General features: G+C 32.1%; 1 protein-coding gene across 1 annotated transcript; it reads right to left on the bottom strand.

Moving 5' to 3' along the window:
* Positions 1-12,782: 12,782 nt before the first annotated feature.
* On the bottom strand, positions 12,783-17,493 carry LOC111921371 (exportin-T). Its single transcript, XM_023916925.3, has 12 exons — positions 15,192-17,493; positions 15,011-15,115; positions 14,876-14,935; positions 14,730-14,792; positions 14,553-14,648; positions 14,282-14,446; positions 14,027-14,200; positions 13,888-13,953; positions 13,720-13,818; positions 13,447-13,593; positions 13,113-13,338; positions 12,783-13,027 (listed from the first exon to the last, which is right to left on the bottom strand). The coding sequence occupies exons 1-11, from the start codon at positions 17,094-17,096 to the stop codon at positions 13,249-13,251; spliced, it is 2,970 nt and encodes a 989-aa protein (XP_023772693.1). The 5' UTR covers positions 17,097-17,493; the 3' UTR covers positions 12,783-13,027; positions 13,113-13,248.
* Between the last annotated feature and the right edge of the window lie 2,712 nt (positions 17,494-20,205).

Raw genomic sequence — 20,205 nt, 5'->3', positions numbered from 1 at the left:
GGGGGAAAGGTCTTTGAAGTCACCATCTGAGATTTAGAGTCTTCTTGTTCGAAGGATCATCTTATGTTGTTTTATGCATTCTGAGAGTCAAGTCGAGTATGTTCATGATTACGCCAATCTGAGGCTTGTGTGTTGTAGACATCTGTCGATGATGGTTCAAACCCTAAGTAGGGGAGAACTGGGTATTCTGCTTGAAGGGTCATTGGTCGATTTGATTTTTATGGTTTCATTGCGATGCGTCAGAGCAATCTGAATTTCAGGTAAGCTATATTTTGGCTTGGGTTTATGGCTGCATAAGGAAAAGAAAGTGCTTTACCATCGAAGTGCTCGTGATTAAGAAGTTTCTCATTGCAAGGATCTATCGGAGTCCTCCATGATTACGGAAAATTAATGATTGGTCAGATTGTGAGTATAAAGCAGGTTATTGTCAAGTTTATACTTTTAGGGGCACAATCATTGTCCTCTCAATGGGAATCTGATGGATAAGGAACTTGTTGTGGTCAGTAGCTCCTTTTAGAAGCGTCATGGATCTTGATAGAGAAGTGTAGAGTCGCTCTAGTTGTGCATCGGATTTAGGGATCATGGTTGGCCCACAATATAAGTTAGTTCTCTTTAGTTGAGATGGGAAATTGTTAATTGTCCTAATATTTTGGTAAGTGTATTTTTTCGTGGGCTTTGTTCAGTATGTATGGGACTGAAGGGTTTAGCTTTCGATCCAATTCTGATCGTTGGTTATTTCGTTCTTCATCATTAGTTGAGGATATTCGAAGGCTTCAATCTGTATCAGTCAAAGGTGCAATTGATGCGTCAACTATTTGTCAAGTTTTGTGAAGTGTATATTTTTGTCTTTGTGTAGGTGTTCTCTCGATTGGTTGGTTGTAGAATTGTTGCTCCTAGTAGATTTGATTTGGCAGTTGTCCTTAGTTATTTGAAGTTCGGATAACAGAGCAACATTGCTTAGTTTTCAGGAATTATCGTGGTAATGTAAAGATTGGTTTTTGGTTGGTCGCATCAGCTGGGTTGATATTTGGATTGATTCAATCAGGGTTTTGGTAACCTTTCTGGTTAGTTTTGGAATTCTTCTTCGAAATCGGAAGTTTTATTGGTCTATTTGCATATTAGTAGGATATGTTTGACTTCATTAAGATACAGGATCTTGTTTCGGTTGATAGAAATTATATCTATTAGCGGTTGAGGTTTATCGTTTCGTTCGATTTGTTGGTACTTCCTTTTTGGGTAAGGCTATGTTACAAAAGAATCACATTCAGCTTGAGGAGCATTGTCGTTTCTCCGGAGGAGTGTGCAATGTTGTGTTTTCAAGTTGGAGCAAGCATCTAACTGACTATCTTGTTTTTGGTTGTCTGCGGTCATGTTTTGTCTGATGATGCATCGGTGGCAGTTTGGAATATGGAAGATTTGTGTAATGCAGAATGGTATGGCTCTTTGGTCAGTATGGGATAATGGCAGCGTGCCTGTAGGCCTACTGGGTACTGGTTAAGAGTTTTCATGTCTGTGGTTGGGTGATGATAAGAACGGTAAGGAACCATGAGCTTCTCATCCCAATTGTCTGATGGTATCACGAAGTGTCGTGAGCCATCATGGATTTCACTTATGTAAGTGGGGATGATAATTGTATAGTGGAGACCCGTGTGTTGGTTTGTTAGTCGTGTGGCATAGACGGGTGTTTGTGTAATATAGTGTTCTCACTAGTGGCTTAGTGACCGGCAGGTTGAGTTAGGAAGTTATAGGACGTTGACTTGCTGGAAAGGTCATGATTGTATATTAGTAGTTCAAAATTGGTGTTCTTCTTTGTGGATCCATGTTCGCTTGACGATAAGGTTTCGTGTGATTTATGTTACCAATGATGCGGGTGGTTATAATTCTTTTGGATGTTTTAGCAGATGGTGGTGCACCTGAGCTGTTGTGGGAGCTTGAGTGTCATGCGGGAGTTTGTATTGAACATGGTTATGCTCATGGGAAAAGTTTGTTAGTCACGACTTGTCAGGAAGACAAGTTTTTTAGAACTTTTAAGTGATTTCCGAATTTAGGATGGGTTGGAATCCTTGATCGAAATGTTTTGAGTGTTGTTATGCATAGTTTAATGGTGTTCCTGGTCAAGGATTGGGGTAAGAATGATGAGTGGATGATTGTCAACCATTACGTATGTCTCTAGAGTTTAGATTGTTGGGCTCCCGATTATATATAATACATAGAAGGAGATGGTTAGTAGATACGGTTTTGGAAGTTCCCATTTAAGTAGCTTCGTTATATGGATCTTAGCGTTCAGATAGAGAGGTAGTTATTACAATTGAGTGTTTCAAGTGATTGGCTTGTTTGTTAGCATCAGTTGGGTTCCGTATGGTCTCTCGAGTTCGATATGGATGCGTTGATTACATGAAGTGGTTGGAGGTAGCATATGGATTGTATTAGTACAATTAAAATTATAACCAAGTCAGATTTCGAGGATGAAATCCAGTCTAAGTAGGGGAGAATTATAACACATAGTTTTCGGATATTTCTATCATCGAGATAGCGGGTCGTAAATGAATTGAGTAAAGGCATTGGGATTCAAAGGAATAGAGTTTAGACCCATGTTGATAATATTGGGTTAAGTGATAAAAGCCATCGAATTGTGCTTTAAAGAAATAAGGGTAAATGTGAAAAGTTATATGTTGGGATTTTTGCACGGATTATGGTTTTAGTTTGACATGCATTAAGCCAAAAGTAATTAGATAGGTTTGGCAGGCTTTTCAATACCTTTTTGTGCATATAAAGATCGTAAAAAGCAGAGTTGAAACAAAGAAGTTATGATTGTTTGAAGTTGGAGTGGAATTTGGTGAAAACCCATTGTCACGACGTGATAGGAATGTTGTCACAACATAGGGGCCTTCACAAGGTGACAAACAGTCTGTCACGAGGTGAAAACTAGGCAGCACAAGCCCATGAATTTTTTGGTTCCGTGTGTTTGGGGTATTTTTCCATCCGCCATCTCATCTAAGTCCTCTTGAGCGAAACCCTAGCCTCCTTTTCACCACTTTGAGCCTCCCCTCTCCTCTCTCATCTATTTTTGGAGTTCTTGGTGTATTTTGGAAAGAAGATCTTTCAAGGTTGAGTTTTGGAACCTTGTATAAGAAGATCTCAGCTTCCACCTATCTTTTGGACCTTGGGTATGATTCAAGTTTATACATTTATGCTTTTAAGTTGCTAGATCTAGATTCTAAGCTTGCTTTTGGTGCATTAAATAAAGTTTGCAACTTTATCATTCCACCTTATTACAATAGTATTTTGGTCTATGGATATGATCTTTCATGATCTTTTGGGCACCATGCTAGAAGTTAGGATCTTATTTTGGTCATTTTGACCTAGCTTGTGTTTTAGACATGCATGACTAAAAAAATACACTTTTTATGGTACTTTGGGTTGGGGAAAACCTTCTAGAAAGTTAGAGTTGATGACTTAATGGATTAAGGACTCAAACTATTAGGAGTATGCTTCAAACTGTGGTCACGTCATGACCAGGAAAGTGTCACAACCTTACGATGGAGGATCCCGCGATTATCTTCTCCATGTTGTATTCACGAAGTGGCTAAGGAGGGTTCACATCATGGTGCATTCTCACGATGTGACCAAAGGTTGGTCACGACGTGAGGGTCATCTGTTAGTGTTGTTGGCTATTAACTTTGACTTTGATCATTGACTTTCGGCATGGGTTGACTTTGATCAATCGTCACTGGGAGAAGAGTTGTGGTGTTTAGCTGCTACTTGCGAGGTGAGTCCTCTCATTATACCTGCTTGTGTGGTAGTATGTGCATGTTGGCTAGTTGGGTCTTAATTGTTGATAGTTGTTATATGTGAACTGAATTGTTGATAACTCTTGGACTACTGTGAGTCTATGGGACTGCTGATAGTCTCTAGGGTTGCTAATAACCCGTGAGGTGTGTTGTTAATCCACATGGCGTGTTGTTAGCCCACTAGGAATGTTGATAGTTCTCAAGGTTGCTGATAACACATAGTTGATTATTATGTTGTGCTATATTAGATATTTTAGGGAACTCACTAAGATTTGTGCTTACAGTTGTGGATTAAATATTTTGTAGGTTCTCATCGGATTGCAAAGGCAAGACTATACACACACACATCAACATGATTCAAGATTCCGTATTTTCTTCTTTATAACTTTGATTTCTGAATAATGTTTTATGAACAAATTGTTTGACCTGAATGTAATTTCTTAAAAATGAGTGTTTATTCTATTTTAAAAATGAAAAAAATAACCCGAGTTTTAGGGATGTTACATTATTTAACAATTGATCTCATATTAATTTATTAATCACATAATAAATCAACGAATCAACTATTTATTTCCAATTAATATATTAATCACATAATATATTAACAAATCATTTTTCTATAATTTCCAATTAGATTATTAATCATATAATAATCTAATAAATTATATTTTTCTCTCCTAATATCATTTCTAGCTATTGTTAGTCATTAGGGTAACCTACATAGGACTTTGTTTACAATTACAAGAATTTACTAATTTAGTTATGAGCTTAGACACTTTAATCCAACTATGTTTTGTTTGTGTTGTGTATTGTGTCTGTCAAAGAGAGGGGGCGAGGAGGCATGGTTGCCTTATGGTGATTTTTTTCTCCTATTAAGGTTTATCTCTTGCTTTTTGCATTATTATCATTATTTCTTTAGATAAAAGATACTGAGTAACATTCAAACCAAGGATATTTGCACTTAACCCCTTCAGCTTATTAGTTTCAAATTAATTCACCATAACTTTGGTGATTAACAAACTAATCTCTTATCTTTCTCTTTTTTTCATTTTAGTTTAAATCATAGCTTGTGTGTAATCCAAAAGGATATTACTAATTATGAAATGTCACTAATTTGTTGTGACCATGAACATATTTCCAACAGTACCAACATCGGGTTCTTTGTCGGCTAACTTTTTAATTTCTTTAAGATCAATCTGGCTCTCACTAGCCCCCTTGGATATCAGCTCCCTTTCAAGGAGAACTGCCCTTCGGGCAACAAAATTTTTGTTCTCATAAGGTTTTTAAAAGTAATATTTAAAGGATCCCATATGATATCCAACAAAATAACATGTCTCTAATATTGGTTCTAATTTGTCTTGAGCCTCATGGAGAACTTAAGCCTCGCAACCCTTACTTTTAAATACGCTAGTGATGCAATATTATGTAACGCCCGTAGATTAGGGCTAGTAAATTTAAGGACAATAAGCATCAAAAATGACTTTTTGAATAATCTTAACTAAGTTGTAGTATATGTTACAAGGATTCCGTACATATAAAGAACGCCGAAATCCGAGTTATAACGAAGAAGTTATGACCTGTCGAAGTTTCGCGACAGAACCGACACGACACAACGCGACGTAAAAAGTGAATTTACGTTAGAGCGATATTTAGCCTTAGCGATCTAAACGAAATTCGTAGAGTTCGTTAAACTGTGAGAGTGCATAAAAAGAACGTCCAAATCTAACTTCGTATGAGGAAGTTATGATTTTTCTAAGTTTCGACTAAGCGGTATGCAGCCCGAATACTCGATTTGAGATCGAGCAGCTTTTAGCCGAAACAGTCTAAAGGGGAATCGAGGATCTTTTTGCTAGTAGTGCAATGGTAAAAAGACAGACGAAAACGGACGTCGGATGAAGAAGTTATGAATTTATAACGGAGTTTTCTTGTCCAGGCCTACTAAAAATAAATTCAAAATTAGCCGACGGAGTCTAAACGAAAGTTGCAGAGCGTAGTCTCACCTACACGTAGATATAAAGAACGTCAAAAACGGAGTTCGTATAAGGAAGATATGAATTTTTGAAATTTATTAAATAATTAAAATATTAAATTTAATTATAAATCTCGATATTATCCAAAGAGGGGGGGGGGGGGGGGGGGAGTCAGCGACCTTATCCAGGTTACGCCCAGCGTAATTCAGGGTTTCAGCCCCTATAAATAGATGTCGAGTGCAGCCGAGTTCTATCGCTTATTTCTTCCCTTTCTCTCGCGTTTTTACCTCGTTTTGCGTGCAAGAAATACCCCGAAGCCCCGGTATCATTCCCGAACCCCAAAGCAAGTCCCGAGGCCCCGAAGATCGCGAGAAGTGAAATTCCCGAGCCGACGCTTTGCCCGCGAGAAGCCCGGTTTTTGTGAAGATCTCCCGGTTTCACCGAAAAATACTACTTCTACAAGCGGTAGCGTTATCCGATCATCTTCTGATCAAGTGAGTGTATAGTTACTTTCTTCTAACACATAAATATAAAGTATTAGCTATGAAATACGTGTTATGTGTTTTATATTATTTGTCTATTTGATATGGGCTTGGAATTGATGTTTTTATACGGGTGTTAAATGATTTAAATTGTGTTTGTATTTATATCTACAAAAAAATGTTGGGTAGAACATGGGTAAATGGAGTAGTTGGTGACGATGCGACTTCGTACCTATTGAGTAAGCCTTGGTGACTATGTGACTTCGTGCCTATTAAGTAAACCATGGCGACTATGCGACTTAGTGCCTATCGAGTAAACCTTGGTGACGATGTGACTTCATGCCTATTAAGTAAACCCTGGCGACTATGCGACTTAGTGTCTATCGAGTAAACCTTGGTGACGATGTGACTTCGTGCCTATTGAGGAAACCCTGGCGACTATGCGACTTAGTGCCTATCGAGTAAACCTTGGTGACGATGTGACTTCGTGCCTATTGTATAAACCTTGGTGACTATGAAGTTAGCACCTATTGTATAAACTTTGGTGACTATGGAGTTACTGCCTATTGTATAAACCCTGTTGACTATGGAGTTAGCGCATGTTAAAGTAAACCTTGGTGACTATGGAGTTAGCGCTTGTTGAGTAAACCTTTGTGACTATGGAGTTAGCGCCTGATAGCTATGGATTTAGTATATGATAGATAAACTTTGGCAGCAATGAATTTCGTGCCAATTCCTTAGGTAAATCTTTAGGAATGAATGAATGAAGGATAGTGGATTCTTAGGGTAAACCCTTGAGAAAATAAAGGAGATATGGGGATGTGTATTTGGGTTGATTGTTTGATAATTGAATATAATAAATGTATTATTGTCGGTTGAAAACCCTATATGTTCATCAGGCTCCCAAGCCCGACCCACACAGTTTTCTTTGCATTACAGGTAATGACACGAGGGTATAAGTTGGTGGACTTGACGAGAGATTTTGGATTATAGATCATTAGTTATAAATAACTGTTGTAAGGTCTATTTTATATTATTTATGCTTTTGGTCTGTATCGGAACGTGACATCCCGAGATTTTGTTATATAATGAAAATACATTCTCTTTGAGAAACGTTTTGATAAATTCTTATCATATTTTATTTTGGGAACAAATTCTGAAACTCTTTTAATCAAAGGATTACTCTTATTTTATAAACAAAACATAAACAAATCGGTCTTTTCTGACTGTGAAAATGGGGATGTCACATATTATAATTCCATATTTTGGAGGATGTTGTGGTAACCTTCTTTGTTGGTATAAGGTTTATGAATTTTGTAGCATTTTAACTAATCAGAAGCGTAGTGACACTCATCATGGACCAAACCATATCCAATAATGTCCGGTTCTTCTTCTCTGTTATACCATTATTCAGTTACTCACTAGTCACTACCCATATCAGATATGGGAATCTTAGTCCTTTTATTTAGTTGATTTTCTACTTCGTATTGAAATGTCTTGAACACAATGAAGATTTCATAGTTATGTTTAACTTTGTATAATTCATCTATGTTATTTATATTTCTCAAGATATGCTTTTTAACTAGTCCATAAACATAACTTAAATTTTAGTGCATCCATAAGTTTTTTTCTAACAAGTATATTAATCAAGTCAAAGTTTCTACGAAAAAAATAATAAAGCATCGAGGTTCCATATGAGAATTGTCGTAATATATTTAAAAAACATAAGAATGCCGAACTTTCTACGACAAATGGTAATAAGACATCTACGTCGCATCTTAAGACAAATTGTAGTCATTTAAGAAACGTTAGATATCACAATCGACATATGTTGATTTCTTCTTATAAGATAAAAAAGAATATGTCTTTTACTGACTTCCAAAAGAATAAGATTTACCTCATAAAATTCCATGAGTGTCAAAAATTCTATGATTCTTTAATGAAAATTATGGAAAGTGTTGCTTGTGGCTTAAGAAACTTTTGCTAGAATAGGTTTGTAGGATGCGGTTGGTAATTAGGTTATTTCTTGATATAAGGCCATCGAGTATAGAGGGTTTTAGGTGCGTAAGGATCTACATGGAGGGGATGTTAGCACGTGAAAACGGCCCCCAATGGGTGTAATGGTGGTGTGGAGTAATTAGTTTCACGGATGTTTATGAGGATTGTGATTGGCTAGCTCCAAACTCTCATTGGCTTCTCTCTCTTGTTTACTAGTTGTTCACTAGTAAACACCATCTCCAAATAATAGTGAATGTATTGTGAAAAATACATGATGATGATGTGGAATCATTTTCACTCATAACTACAATGTGAACATACCCGATGATCTAAATTAGCTAAAAGAAAAATGTAAGTTATTCTACAACCAATTTTATTAGTAGAAATAATAAAGGGTTTAAATAGTTTTTGGGAAATATATAACGAGAAATATTTTTATGTTAGCCAACAAATTCCATAAACTTTTAGAAAAATATAACAAGTTCTAGGTTTATGTTTTACCACTTGTTACCTCATATTTAGCATGTTTATATTTTAATTTTATATTGTTAGCTAAGTTTTAAATTTTGTAAAATTTGTCCAACTTTAAAGTTTCTTATGAATATGATCTAAATATTTTTTTCTTTATAAATTCGTCCCAAAAAAAAATTAATTTATTTTATATAACTTTCTCTAAATTTTTTATACAAAATTTTAAAACCATTTTCTAAATTTGTGTACTTTTATATACTTTTTTACAAAAATATTATTAAGTTTTTTTATAATTGTTTTAATAAAACATTCTAAATTTATTTTATATCTTCTTAATATAATGTCTTAATATTTTTATAAATTTCTAAATGTTAAAAAATATTAAAATACAATAAAATGTTTACAAAAGGTTGTATAAAATGTATTAAAAAAGTAATAAAAAAGTTTATAAAAAATCGTAGTTTTAAAATTTGTAAAGTTTGTCCAAGTTTAAAGTTCCTTATGAATCTGGTCTAAATATTTTTTTTCTTTATAAATTCGGCCCAAAAAAATTTAAATTTACTTTATATAAATTTTTCTGGAACTTTTCCTAAACTTTTTTACAAATTTTTAAAAGGTTTTTCTAAATTTTGGTCCTTTTTATACTTTTTTACACATTGTTTATAAATTTTTTATAAGTGTTTTAATACAACGTTATATACTTATTTTATAACTTTTTAATATAATGTTCTAATATTTTTATAAATTTCTAAATGTTAAAAAAAATATTAAAAAATCATAAAAGGTTGTATAAAATGTATTAAAAAAAAGTAATAAAAAAATTTATAAAAAAGTCATTTAAAGAGTTCATAAAAAGTTGTAAGAAAAGATGTTAAAAATATTAAATCTTTTTACAACATTTACAAAAATACATTTTTGTAAAAAAAAATATGTTGTAATTTCTGTTAAGAAGTTTATATATATATATATATATATATATATATATATATATATATATATATATATATATATATATATATATATATATATATATATATATATATATATATATATATATATATATATATAGTTGTAAAACTGTAAATATAAAATTATACAAATAGTTTTAAAAAGTCTAGAAAAGTTGTATAAAAACTGATTTGGGTAGAATTTGTAAAAATAAAATAAAAAAAACAAAGTTTGGACCACATTCATAACAAAACTTATAGTTTGGACCAAATTAATAACAAGTTTGGACCACATTTATAACAAAACTTATAGTTTGGACTAAACTCAAAATAAATTTAAAACTCAAGCAAAAACATAATTTGAAATATGACATGCAAAATCTGGTGTAGCAGGTGGAAAATCAAAAATCGCGACGTCGTTACATTTTCTGGGATTCGTTGAAACTTAAAAACATTTCCAACAACATTTTTCTCAAAAATATTTTAAACCCAAATAAGAAGTAACAAATTTAAAAAATGACTACAAAAAATAATATTAATATATAACTCTCTTACAATAAAATGATGTAAACATGAGAAGTAGCATCATCTCTTTTATTTTACCAATTAAATCCATTAAATTAAATACCAAATAAAGAATGGAATAATTAAGAAACCGATAGGGTGAGTAGTTTGATGGTCTTTAATTAAAAGGAGGTCAACGCATACCTCAATCAATCAAAGCAAACGACATAATAGTGGTTGACCCGGTTGTGTGGCTCCCAACATTCATTTAGGCTTCTTATGTTCCCACAATCAATCTCCTACTTTTATGTTCGTTTCTGTTGAATGATTAGATTTTGTGAGCATATAATCCTCACACAAATGTATCTCACAATTTATTATCTTTTCATTAAGCTATATTCATTGAATCCCATCATATATAGATACATGAGAGTACCCTCGTTTCAAAAATACATGCACTCAAACATACACTAAACCATTATACATACGAACAATCATTACAACGTACTAGATATAACTATTTGGTCAAAGCCAACCAAATAACATGTATTACTAAACCATTAAACTTTTCTTATTATCTTGTTTTGGTTATATATGGAAGAACAAGACATTTTTTACTCTTTATGTTGTTCACTAGATTATAACCAACGTTGCAAAAAACGCTCGATATTAGCTAATCGATGGACTGGGGTCAAGGGATTAATCGACTAGTCGGAGATTAATCGGGTACAATTAATTGCTAATTTGTTGAATTTTAAAAAATTAAATATGACTAATATCATATCAAAGTTTGTAAATACCACTAATATAATAACCAAATAGGTTAATATGATTAATACAACACTAATAATGTCTCAAATAGTTTCTATTTTGATAAAACTTCTTCAAAATGTTAAAATTTCATCGTTTTGTAATGTTTCACTCATTATGTGTGTAGGGATTAATCGCTAAGCGCCCTCTAATCGGTCGAGTAGCGCCTAGGGATTAATCCAAGATTAATCGGGAACTAGTCATGATTTTTACAACAGTGATTATAACCAAAACCGATGTTTAAAAACAAGAGATAATAACTTATGAGAATAACATACTTTTGATTCTGCTCATATTTAATCACTTTCATTTTCTTGTAGTGAAGTTATTTTTTGTATTTAAAAAATATCATATTACAACCAGTCATTAAGGCCTTAACTAAGAGTATTTTATTTATATTTAGTCACTTTTTTTTTGAAACAACCAATAAGAACTAAAATTAAAAACTAGCAAGTAGCTAGAAAACAATTACAAGTTCATAGGATTTCGAAGCCAATTCACCCATGGCATACATCTATTATTTCTATTAGAATACCACTAGAAAACATGTGTCGCTCATTGAACCAACACTTTGGACCGATACATATAAAACAAAGTTGCAAATTATTTTCCATCGAAAAAGATTGTAACAAAATGGAAATATAAAAAGACAAAAACATCCTTCTTATTTAGAGATGGCAAAAAGCCCCATACCCGATGGGGAACCCGAAACTCGCACCCGTTTTGACCCGGGATGGGGAATCTCCGAATAAAAAAAATGGGGAAGGGGATGGGGATGCGGACACCCCTAATCCCCGACCCTGGACCCGCCCCCGATACATATTAATATATAAAAGTAATACAAACATATATTTATAGTACAATTTACAATACATAGAATTTTATCCAAGTAACTCATTAGTAATTTTTGGTTGAAATTATACTTTGTTTTTTTTTTTTTTATCTTGTTTAAACTCATGTATGATTTTTGTTTTGTATTTTGTTCATTTATTTTACCTCAAATATCACTCTGATAATTTTTTCTACTTGATTTCTCATGTATATATTTAAATATGGTAGAAAATCTATTTATATTTTTTATGCAATCTATATATTTTTTTATATTTTGTAAAATCTTTAAACTTATGCTAGTAAAATTGAAATTTAGATGTTTTCTTTACATAAATTTTTTCATATTAAAAAAGAAAAAGAAATTCCCAATTCCCCGTTGGGGGTGGGGATGGGGGTTTATTTATATTCCCCGGTGGGGATGGGGATTGGGGTCCCCTGTAAAACCCGCCCCCGTTGCCATCTCTATTCTTATTCTCAATCACTAAAAACAACCTTGCAAAGTTTCTCAATTAACAAAGAGAAAAGAAAGTAAATATTCTCCAACTTTTCTTTCTAATTATCTTCCTATCCATTTGAAATGATAACAAATGTCATAAATATAACACTTGTCATCATTTCATATGGGTAAAAAGATATTTAATTTCTCATTAAGAAATGGCTACCTTCATCATTAAAAATAGCACCAAAAAGCTTCCAACGACCTTTATAGTAAACGCAACTATTAAAAATAGCAATAAAAAGCTTGTTCAATCCCGATCATCCAATGTCCTTTTGTAGTAAACGCAACTGCAAAAATTAACATTAGAAAGTTTATCCAATCCCATTCAATAGCTATTGTAATTTTCACTATTAAAAATAGTAGAAAGCTTTTCTAATCGTGTCAAATGTCAAGCGTAATAAATGCAACTTTAAAGGGCTTCTTATTGCCCATGGCCCATGACAACACATAATAATAAAGCACCAAATAAGAAAAAAAAAATCGTGCCAAAAGAGATTCAAACATTCACATTGGCAAAAAAAAAGATTTCCAACAAAGACTGGTCCAAAAATCAATAAATTCCAAGAAACAAAATACACAATAATTATACCTTAGACCCCATGAAAAAATATCGGAGAACATATCATATCAATTGTAGGCAACACAAACATAGATTTAATTAAAGCAAAATATAGACGACCACTTGTATTCTTGGATTGGTCAACATTTCTTCGGAAATTTACACCTGGTCAACCATGCCAATAATAATAACAATTTAAATTAAAGATAAAGAAAAAAGAAATTTACAGTTTTTTTTTTTTTAATTTTACCTCGATGTAATGGAAATGGAAGAGAGCCAGATAAATGTTATTTACAGGCAAAAACCTCTTGAGAACAAAATTTGAGCACCAATAGTAACACATGATACACATGAACCATTTTTTAATGATTAGTTTTCATGCTATGCTATCTGAAAACAAGGCTTCCATTTTGTTGTACTCTCAGATTTTCGATAAGTGATTGGTAGAATGACTTCAATGACTTCATATCATTGCCCTGATAATAAATAAATAAATAAACAGTTCATTTATCACTTTAAAAAAAAAATTGATTACAAAAACTATTTAAAAATGATACAAATATAAATATGAAATAAATGTTTACCTGTACTTTCTGGCAATACTCTTCTGCTAAATCTTGAGGACAATGTGCAGCAAGAAACCCTTTTGATACAAAATTAATCAGAAAATCATTTCCGAATTTCTCATACATAACCTTCTGAGCCATTACAATTTCTCCAAATAAAACAAACTGCAAAAAAATAAAAATAAAAAAAAAATTAGTTAACTTTTCCATATGAAAAAAGAATCATGGCTTAAGGAGATGAATAAATTTTGTTTTTTGGAATGTAAGGACAAAATGGTCATTTAGACTTACAGTATTTGCATCACGAAACTCAAAGGACTTATCGAGGACACTGTATAAACAACAGTTTGTTGCAAAAGCTTCGATTACAAAGGTTTGAAAACCAGGTACCTGTATACTTAATATAATTAATAACATTAAATACCATATAAAAGGAATAATACAAAATGAGTGCATTACCTTTTCTTCACCATATGTCCTATTGCACCAATCTTTAATCAGTCTAATAAATATTTGTACACAAGCCTAAAGTAAACAAAAAAAAAATTTCATCAGATTCAGATAAGATTTTTATATTTTATATTTTTATATTTTATACCTTTCTGACAGTGAGATCTTTGTGATTACAGCAAGTGAACAACAGTAACTGCATCATTGGATCCAAATAAACTCGACTTTTAGCAGAAAGAAACACAGATGATAATCCATGTGTTGCCACCACATGAAGAAACGTGTAGAATGTTCTTTGAAGCTCTTGTAATTCACGAATTTCCTAAACCAATCATTTTTTAAAAATCATTTATCTGATTAATTTTAACAAAAAAGAATATATAGTTGGTATAATGTAGTGTACCTCTGTGTTGCTACCAGGTCCTGAAGGAATTGTATCCCTTGGTATAATACTGAATACTCTAGTTGCAATAACAGGGTATACATTTTCAAGAATATCTTGAACAGATGTATTGAATTTGCATATGAGTTGATTTATTAATACAAGAAAGCCCACGAGTTCTTTTGGCTGCATGAGGAATGTCATTATGAGAAAAGCAACAAAATGGAGGAAATAATAATAATAAAAGATTGAAAGATATTAAATAAAATACTAAAAAGGAAATAATTAATACCTCACTTTCAGAAAGAAGCTGCTCCAAGGCCTTTGGAAGGTAAGGGAAGACAGATGATCCTAATGTCTCCACCATTCTGTGAATAAATGAAGTAACCTGACAAAAAAAAAGTTTTTAATTGAATAAAAGTGAAGAATAATACATCACAAGAAAGAAAAAAAGGATTCTTGGATGTACCTTGGAGCGCAAGGTTTCTACTTTTGGAAAGATCACAAGGATTTGTAACAGCACATCCAATGTCTATAACAAAATAAGACACTTTTTTTAGTTTTTTTTTTTAAAGAAAATGTAGAAATTGAGAAAAAGATGATATGATCATTAACCTGTTTGAACATGAGGCCAATTGCAGGGCGACTAGCTGTCACAAGTCTCTCACTAAATCCCTGTAGAAATACATATATTGAAAGTTATATAAAATGTCATTATCCATAAATAGATGTAAAGGAATGAATGAAAACCTTGCTTAGTGCATTAATGGCCATGATAAGTTGTTGGATATTGGCAACTTTTGATTGTGATTCTTCTGAGTTTTGAACTCTTGAGTTCACGATTAATATCTCAACCTGTTTTGTTTCAAGATTCTTGTGTTATAATAAGAAAAGATTCAATTTAACATAAAAAAGATTGAAACTTTATGACCTGTTGACAAAGGGGAGTAAGCAAAGATGAAAGATACTCTGTTTGCTTTTCAAGTGGAACATCTTCCATTCCAATTAACAAACCAATTGCTTCAAAAATATGACTACCATCTTCAGATCCAGAAAGTTCTTTTGATGCATAATCCATACTTGTAAACTGTGAAACTGTATCATTCAGACTCTGCAGAATTGTTTCAATGAAAGGAACGAGTTTTGCTTTGAGCAATTTAACAACTCTCATGAAAAGATAACTCGCCCTTCGACTCACTTTCACTTTTGAATGATGTATACCTCGATCATCAAGAAACGCAGCTAAAACTAAAGGAATGTATTGGTTGTTTTCAAGAACAAATTTCATGTATCTTGTTATTGTATCAAGATACACCAATGCAACAAGTCTGTTAGAATGACAAGGGAATTTTGTGGATAACAGCATAGGGACAAGTTCTCTCAAGATCCCACTACCTGTTCTCATTGCCTCATCACTTAAAGATTCACCAAATGCATAAAAGAGTGATAAAGCAGCTTCTACTTCTTCAACATTAATGTCATGAGAGGACCCCACAGCACTTGATAATGAGTTTCTAATGAAGATTTGGGTGACATCAGGTGCTACACGCCCTACTGTACGAAGCAAGACTAGCAGATCTTTTCTGTGTTCAATCATTCTATCTTCTTCTTCTCTTCCTACTTTATCTAACACATCAAGATTGTCCCTGTACATTGGATCAAACCTAATTTGCATTCGGATTACCTCCAAGATCTGGCCCACGTGAAAAAGCTGTGTTTCTGTCAATGGAGATACACCTTTCATTGTTGCAACATATCCAGAAAGAAATTGGACGATACTGAAGGTTGTATCCAGCTCACAGTTTTGCATAACGTAGAAAACAGATGGTAAGACTTCATTAAGAAGATCAGTGGAAGCTCTTTTGTGATCTCCATTGTTGAGATTCTTTAAGCAATCTAGAAGAACAGAGGCGTAGCCTATAAGCAAAGAGGCTAACCCTGAAACAAATTCAGAGTCAACATCACCTGCTACCAAACCAAAAACCCTATTCATTTGAAGGCTCTGGAGAAGGGTGAGTTTAGCTTGTGAATCCATCCGTTTAGAAACAACAGCAAGAACACAACCGGAAGCTGCAGACCTGAGTTGATCTGGTAATCCTTCTACTAACATTAGTTCGAATAGTAAAGGGAGGAAAGTGTTGTTTGCCACTAAACCGATTTCAATCCATGAGATGTATCTTCTCATGGTGTCGAGAACAAAGGAACAGAGTTCAGAATCGGTGTTCTTGTACAGGGAGACAATGTCATACCAAGCATGAACGATCTGATTGACACATTGTTGTCTCATTGCATCCTTGATCTTCCCTGATACCACACCCTCTTCTGGTGTTCGTGGGTAGTCTTGGCTTATCAATTCATCGTCCAGAGCATTTAGAACACGACAGAACATATCAATCACTAAACCACCTTTGCTCAAATTAGGGAGAAAATCAACGAAAATGGAAGACCAGATTGATGGATACTCATAGTAGATGAGAGTAACCAAAACCTGAGCGAGTTTATTCTTTACATAAGAAGGACCATCCAAAACCTTAACGGAATTGCTATTATCAAGTGTTTCATAGCACGCCATGGAGAAAACCGATGTCCTAACAAACGATTTCTCTTCTGTGCTCATTCCGGAGTAGCGAGAACGCAAGACTTCATGCAAACATTGTAAACACCAAAACTGAACTTGAACGAGTTTCGAGAAACACAATCGTTCGATACATATACGACAAATTGATGGATTATCTTTGATTTGTTGACAGAATGCAACTGCTTGTGACTTCAATACAGATGTAACAGTCCCCGATTCATCAAAGATGATGAGTACCGCCTTCTCCAGATCATCCATTGATACAAATCCACTAATCTTATAGAATAAACCCTAACGCAAAACCTCAGACCATCAAATCCGATTCCTTACAAGCTCTTAATGTAAATCAGCAGATTAACAAATCGAATGAATTGAATACACGAATAGCCAGTATACCTTTGCGGTAGAGAAGGCTTGGATATCTAGCAAAACCGATCTTGGTTCACAAGAACTAGGGTTTCGTTACAAAGATAAAGAAATGGAAGCAACAAGAAACAATCTTTTTCCTGCTTCTAGGGTTTCAGATAGTTGAAGATTAATGTAAAAGCGAAACAGCGAGAGATTAGGGATTTTGAGGAGGTTTTCGACGAGTTTTGGGTTGAGTGAAGGACGAAGGTTTATTCAAGAACACATATAGACTAACCACACCGCCACCCATAAACCCATGTATTTATAGGGTACAATTTTGAAGTGTGTCAATATCTTTACATTTCAATCTTTAAATTTTGCTTTTAAAATTGTAATATCAATTTAATTAAATTTGAATATTCGTATAATAAATCAAAATTTTCTTTATTTAATTTTTGTGATTTTCTTCCCATTTTTCAAGCATTTTAGGTCAAATATACATATCAATTTGTTTATTTGAAATTTCTTTCTATAAGTAGAAAATTCAATTATAATTTAATTTTTTTTATTATTCAAACCGATTTCCAATTTAGTATGAGTATATGTTAGGTCAATTAGGTTTCTTTTAACAACAAACAAACACTCCTAATAGTATTATTTGTGTCTTTAATAAAACTAAACCCTCTTCATTTTGTTGTAAGACCAAAATATGTAAGACCAAAATATGATAGATCTTCGAGTTAAAGATAATATAAATATACGCTATAACAATGAATAAATTCATAAATAAAAATATTTGGTAAATGTTAACTAGTTAAATTGATGGATTGATTCGTAAATCATTTAAAATGAATGTGTAATACTTTAAATTGTTTTATTCTAGAAAAAAAAATATTGTAATGATATAATTTTATATTTTTATTAAAAAAAAAAGGTAAAATGTGTTATGAGCACGTTTGATATTTTATCCATTTGTCATTTCTAGTTTTGCTTTTTGTTAGTTGAAAATATATGCATGAATTTTCTTTTTGTATAAATCCGTTCGAATTGCTACAAGTTCTATAATGTATCCGTTAAAGTAGCTTTTTCTTTTTTTAATTATTGCGTGAATGATGAAGCTGCAAAACTTTACGATCATATTTATAGTCCAAGTTTGATCAAATATTTTAGTTCCATAGGCCATAAGGTGTAGCCAAAGTTTAACAATTTAGTATTTTTGGTAATAAAAAAAACATCAAGAAACAATGAAAATTCCTAGAAATAATCTTGACATGATTATTAATATGGCTTTATTGGTAATCATGCAACTAACTTATTACAAGTAATTTAAATACCGATACGTGTTGTTTTGTGATTGAGAGAATTAGAATACTCAACTTTCGCAAGATATTTACTTGGGGTTCAAGTTGATAGAGGGTTCTCGAATACATATAACTTGCACTATTGCACAAAGTATTTACTTGGGATTCAAGTTTTCCAAGTGTGTCTTTTATTCTAATTGGCATAGTTTTATTCGCATTCTTGTTTTCTTGGTCACCAAGTTTGTTGTTAAAAGCACGTGATTCTTAAATTAGAGTTTTTGCTTTTGAACAGAAATAGTGTGTATAATTTACTCATGAATCACTTGTTTTATGTAATAATTTACCTTTAAAAATTTAAATGGTGTTGTACAAAAGTATTGCCTTGTTCTAAATACTCAAAGATGTTATGAATATAATTATATAATGATAACAATGTGGAGTAGAATGTTCTAAAATATGTGAGATGATGTCTCAAATGTGCACCACAACAACAAGGCGCTACTCCAATATCTCAAAAAATCTCATAGTGATGTTGTCAAGTATAGCGCACATAAGTCTGGTCAAGAGATATATAAGATGTGTCAAAGTTTTTTATAATGAGTTTTTTTAATGTGTTTATTTCGTATTTTTTTTCATTGTACATGAAATTATTTAGTAGTTGTTAATTTTTTGCTAATTAGTTGTTTATATAACACTTATGTAAACTTGTTATATTTTATATAAATATATAATTATTTGATTTATTTTATGTATATGTATTTAAGTTGTTCAATATAATATCACACACGCACACACATACACACACACACACACACACACACACACATATATATATATATATATATATATATATATATATATATATATATATATACTAGTTTATAACCCATAAGAACCACGGTTACAAAATTAATTAAATTTTTATAGTAAAACTCAAAATTATTAATTAATTATTTTAAATAAATTATTAATTTAGAGTTTTTTTTAGTTATATAAATTTTAATAATTTATTTAAATAAATATGTGAAATTATATCATTTGTATTATTTTTATTTTTATTTTTATTATAATATTATTAATTTAATGTAATTAAAGTGGAAATTTTAAAATTTGAAATTTGAAATGGAGTTGACAAGTGTATACATTAATTAGGAGACATAATAAGGTGACACATGGCAAAAAGAGAATAAGATATGCATTAATTAGTAGACCTAATATGATGACACATGTCAAAAGGAGAATAAAACTATTCTTTTATTAGAATATATATATATATATATATATATATATATATATATATATATATATATGCAAGATTCAAATGTAGATAGACATTTATTATGCGGACGTGTAGACACTGTTATTCTGTGAAAATGACTAAAAGAATGGGTTGTTTGATAATGTGAATACGTTCAACCTCACATAATTATTGTCATTATCACAAATTATCACTAATTAAATCGTTTATAAATATATTATGGATTTTTTTACGATTCTTACACTCTCAGAATGTGTTTTTGATAATCTTATTCTATAACAATGGGAATGAGTAACAACCAATGTGTGAGAACAAAAATAAATAAGAATTAGTGAAAATGCATGATAATGATGATAGTTATTGTAACACTCTAAAAATCATAGAAATTTTAAAATCAACCATTAACCAATCATTGTTTACAAAAAGAGTCATTGTTTCAAAAGTATTATTTAAAATCAGA

Source organism: Lactuca sativa, chromosome 4 (genome assembly GCF_002870075.4).
Source record: "Lactuca sativa cultivar Salinas chromosome 4, Lsat_Salinas_v11, whole genome shotgun sequence".
Taxonomy (NCBI): Eukaryota; Viridiplantae; Streptophyta; class Magnoliopsida; order Asterales; family Asteraceae; genus Lactuca; species Lactuca sativa.
This window is presented reverse-complemented; position numbering and strand designations above follow the sequence as displayed.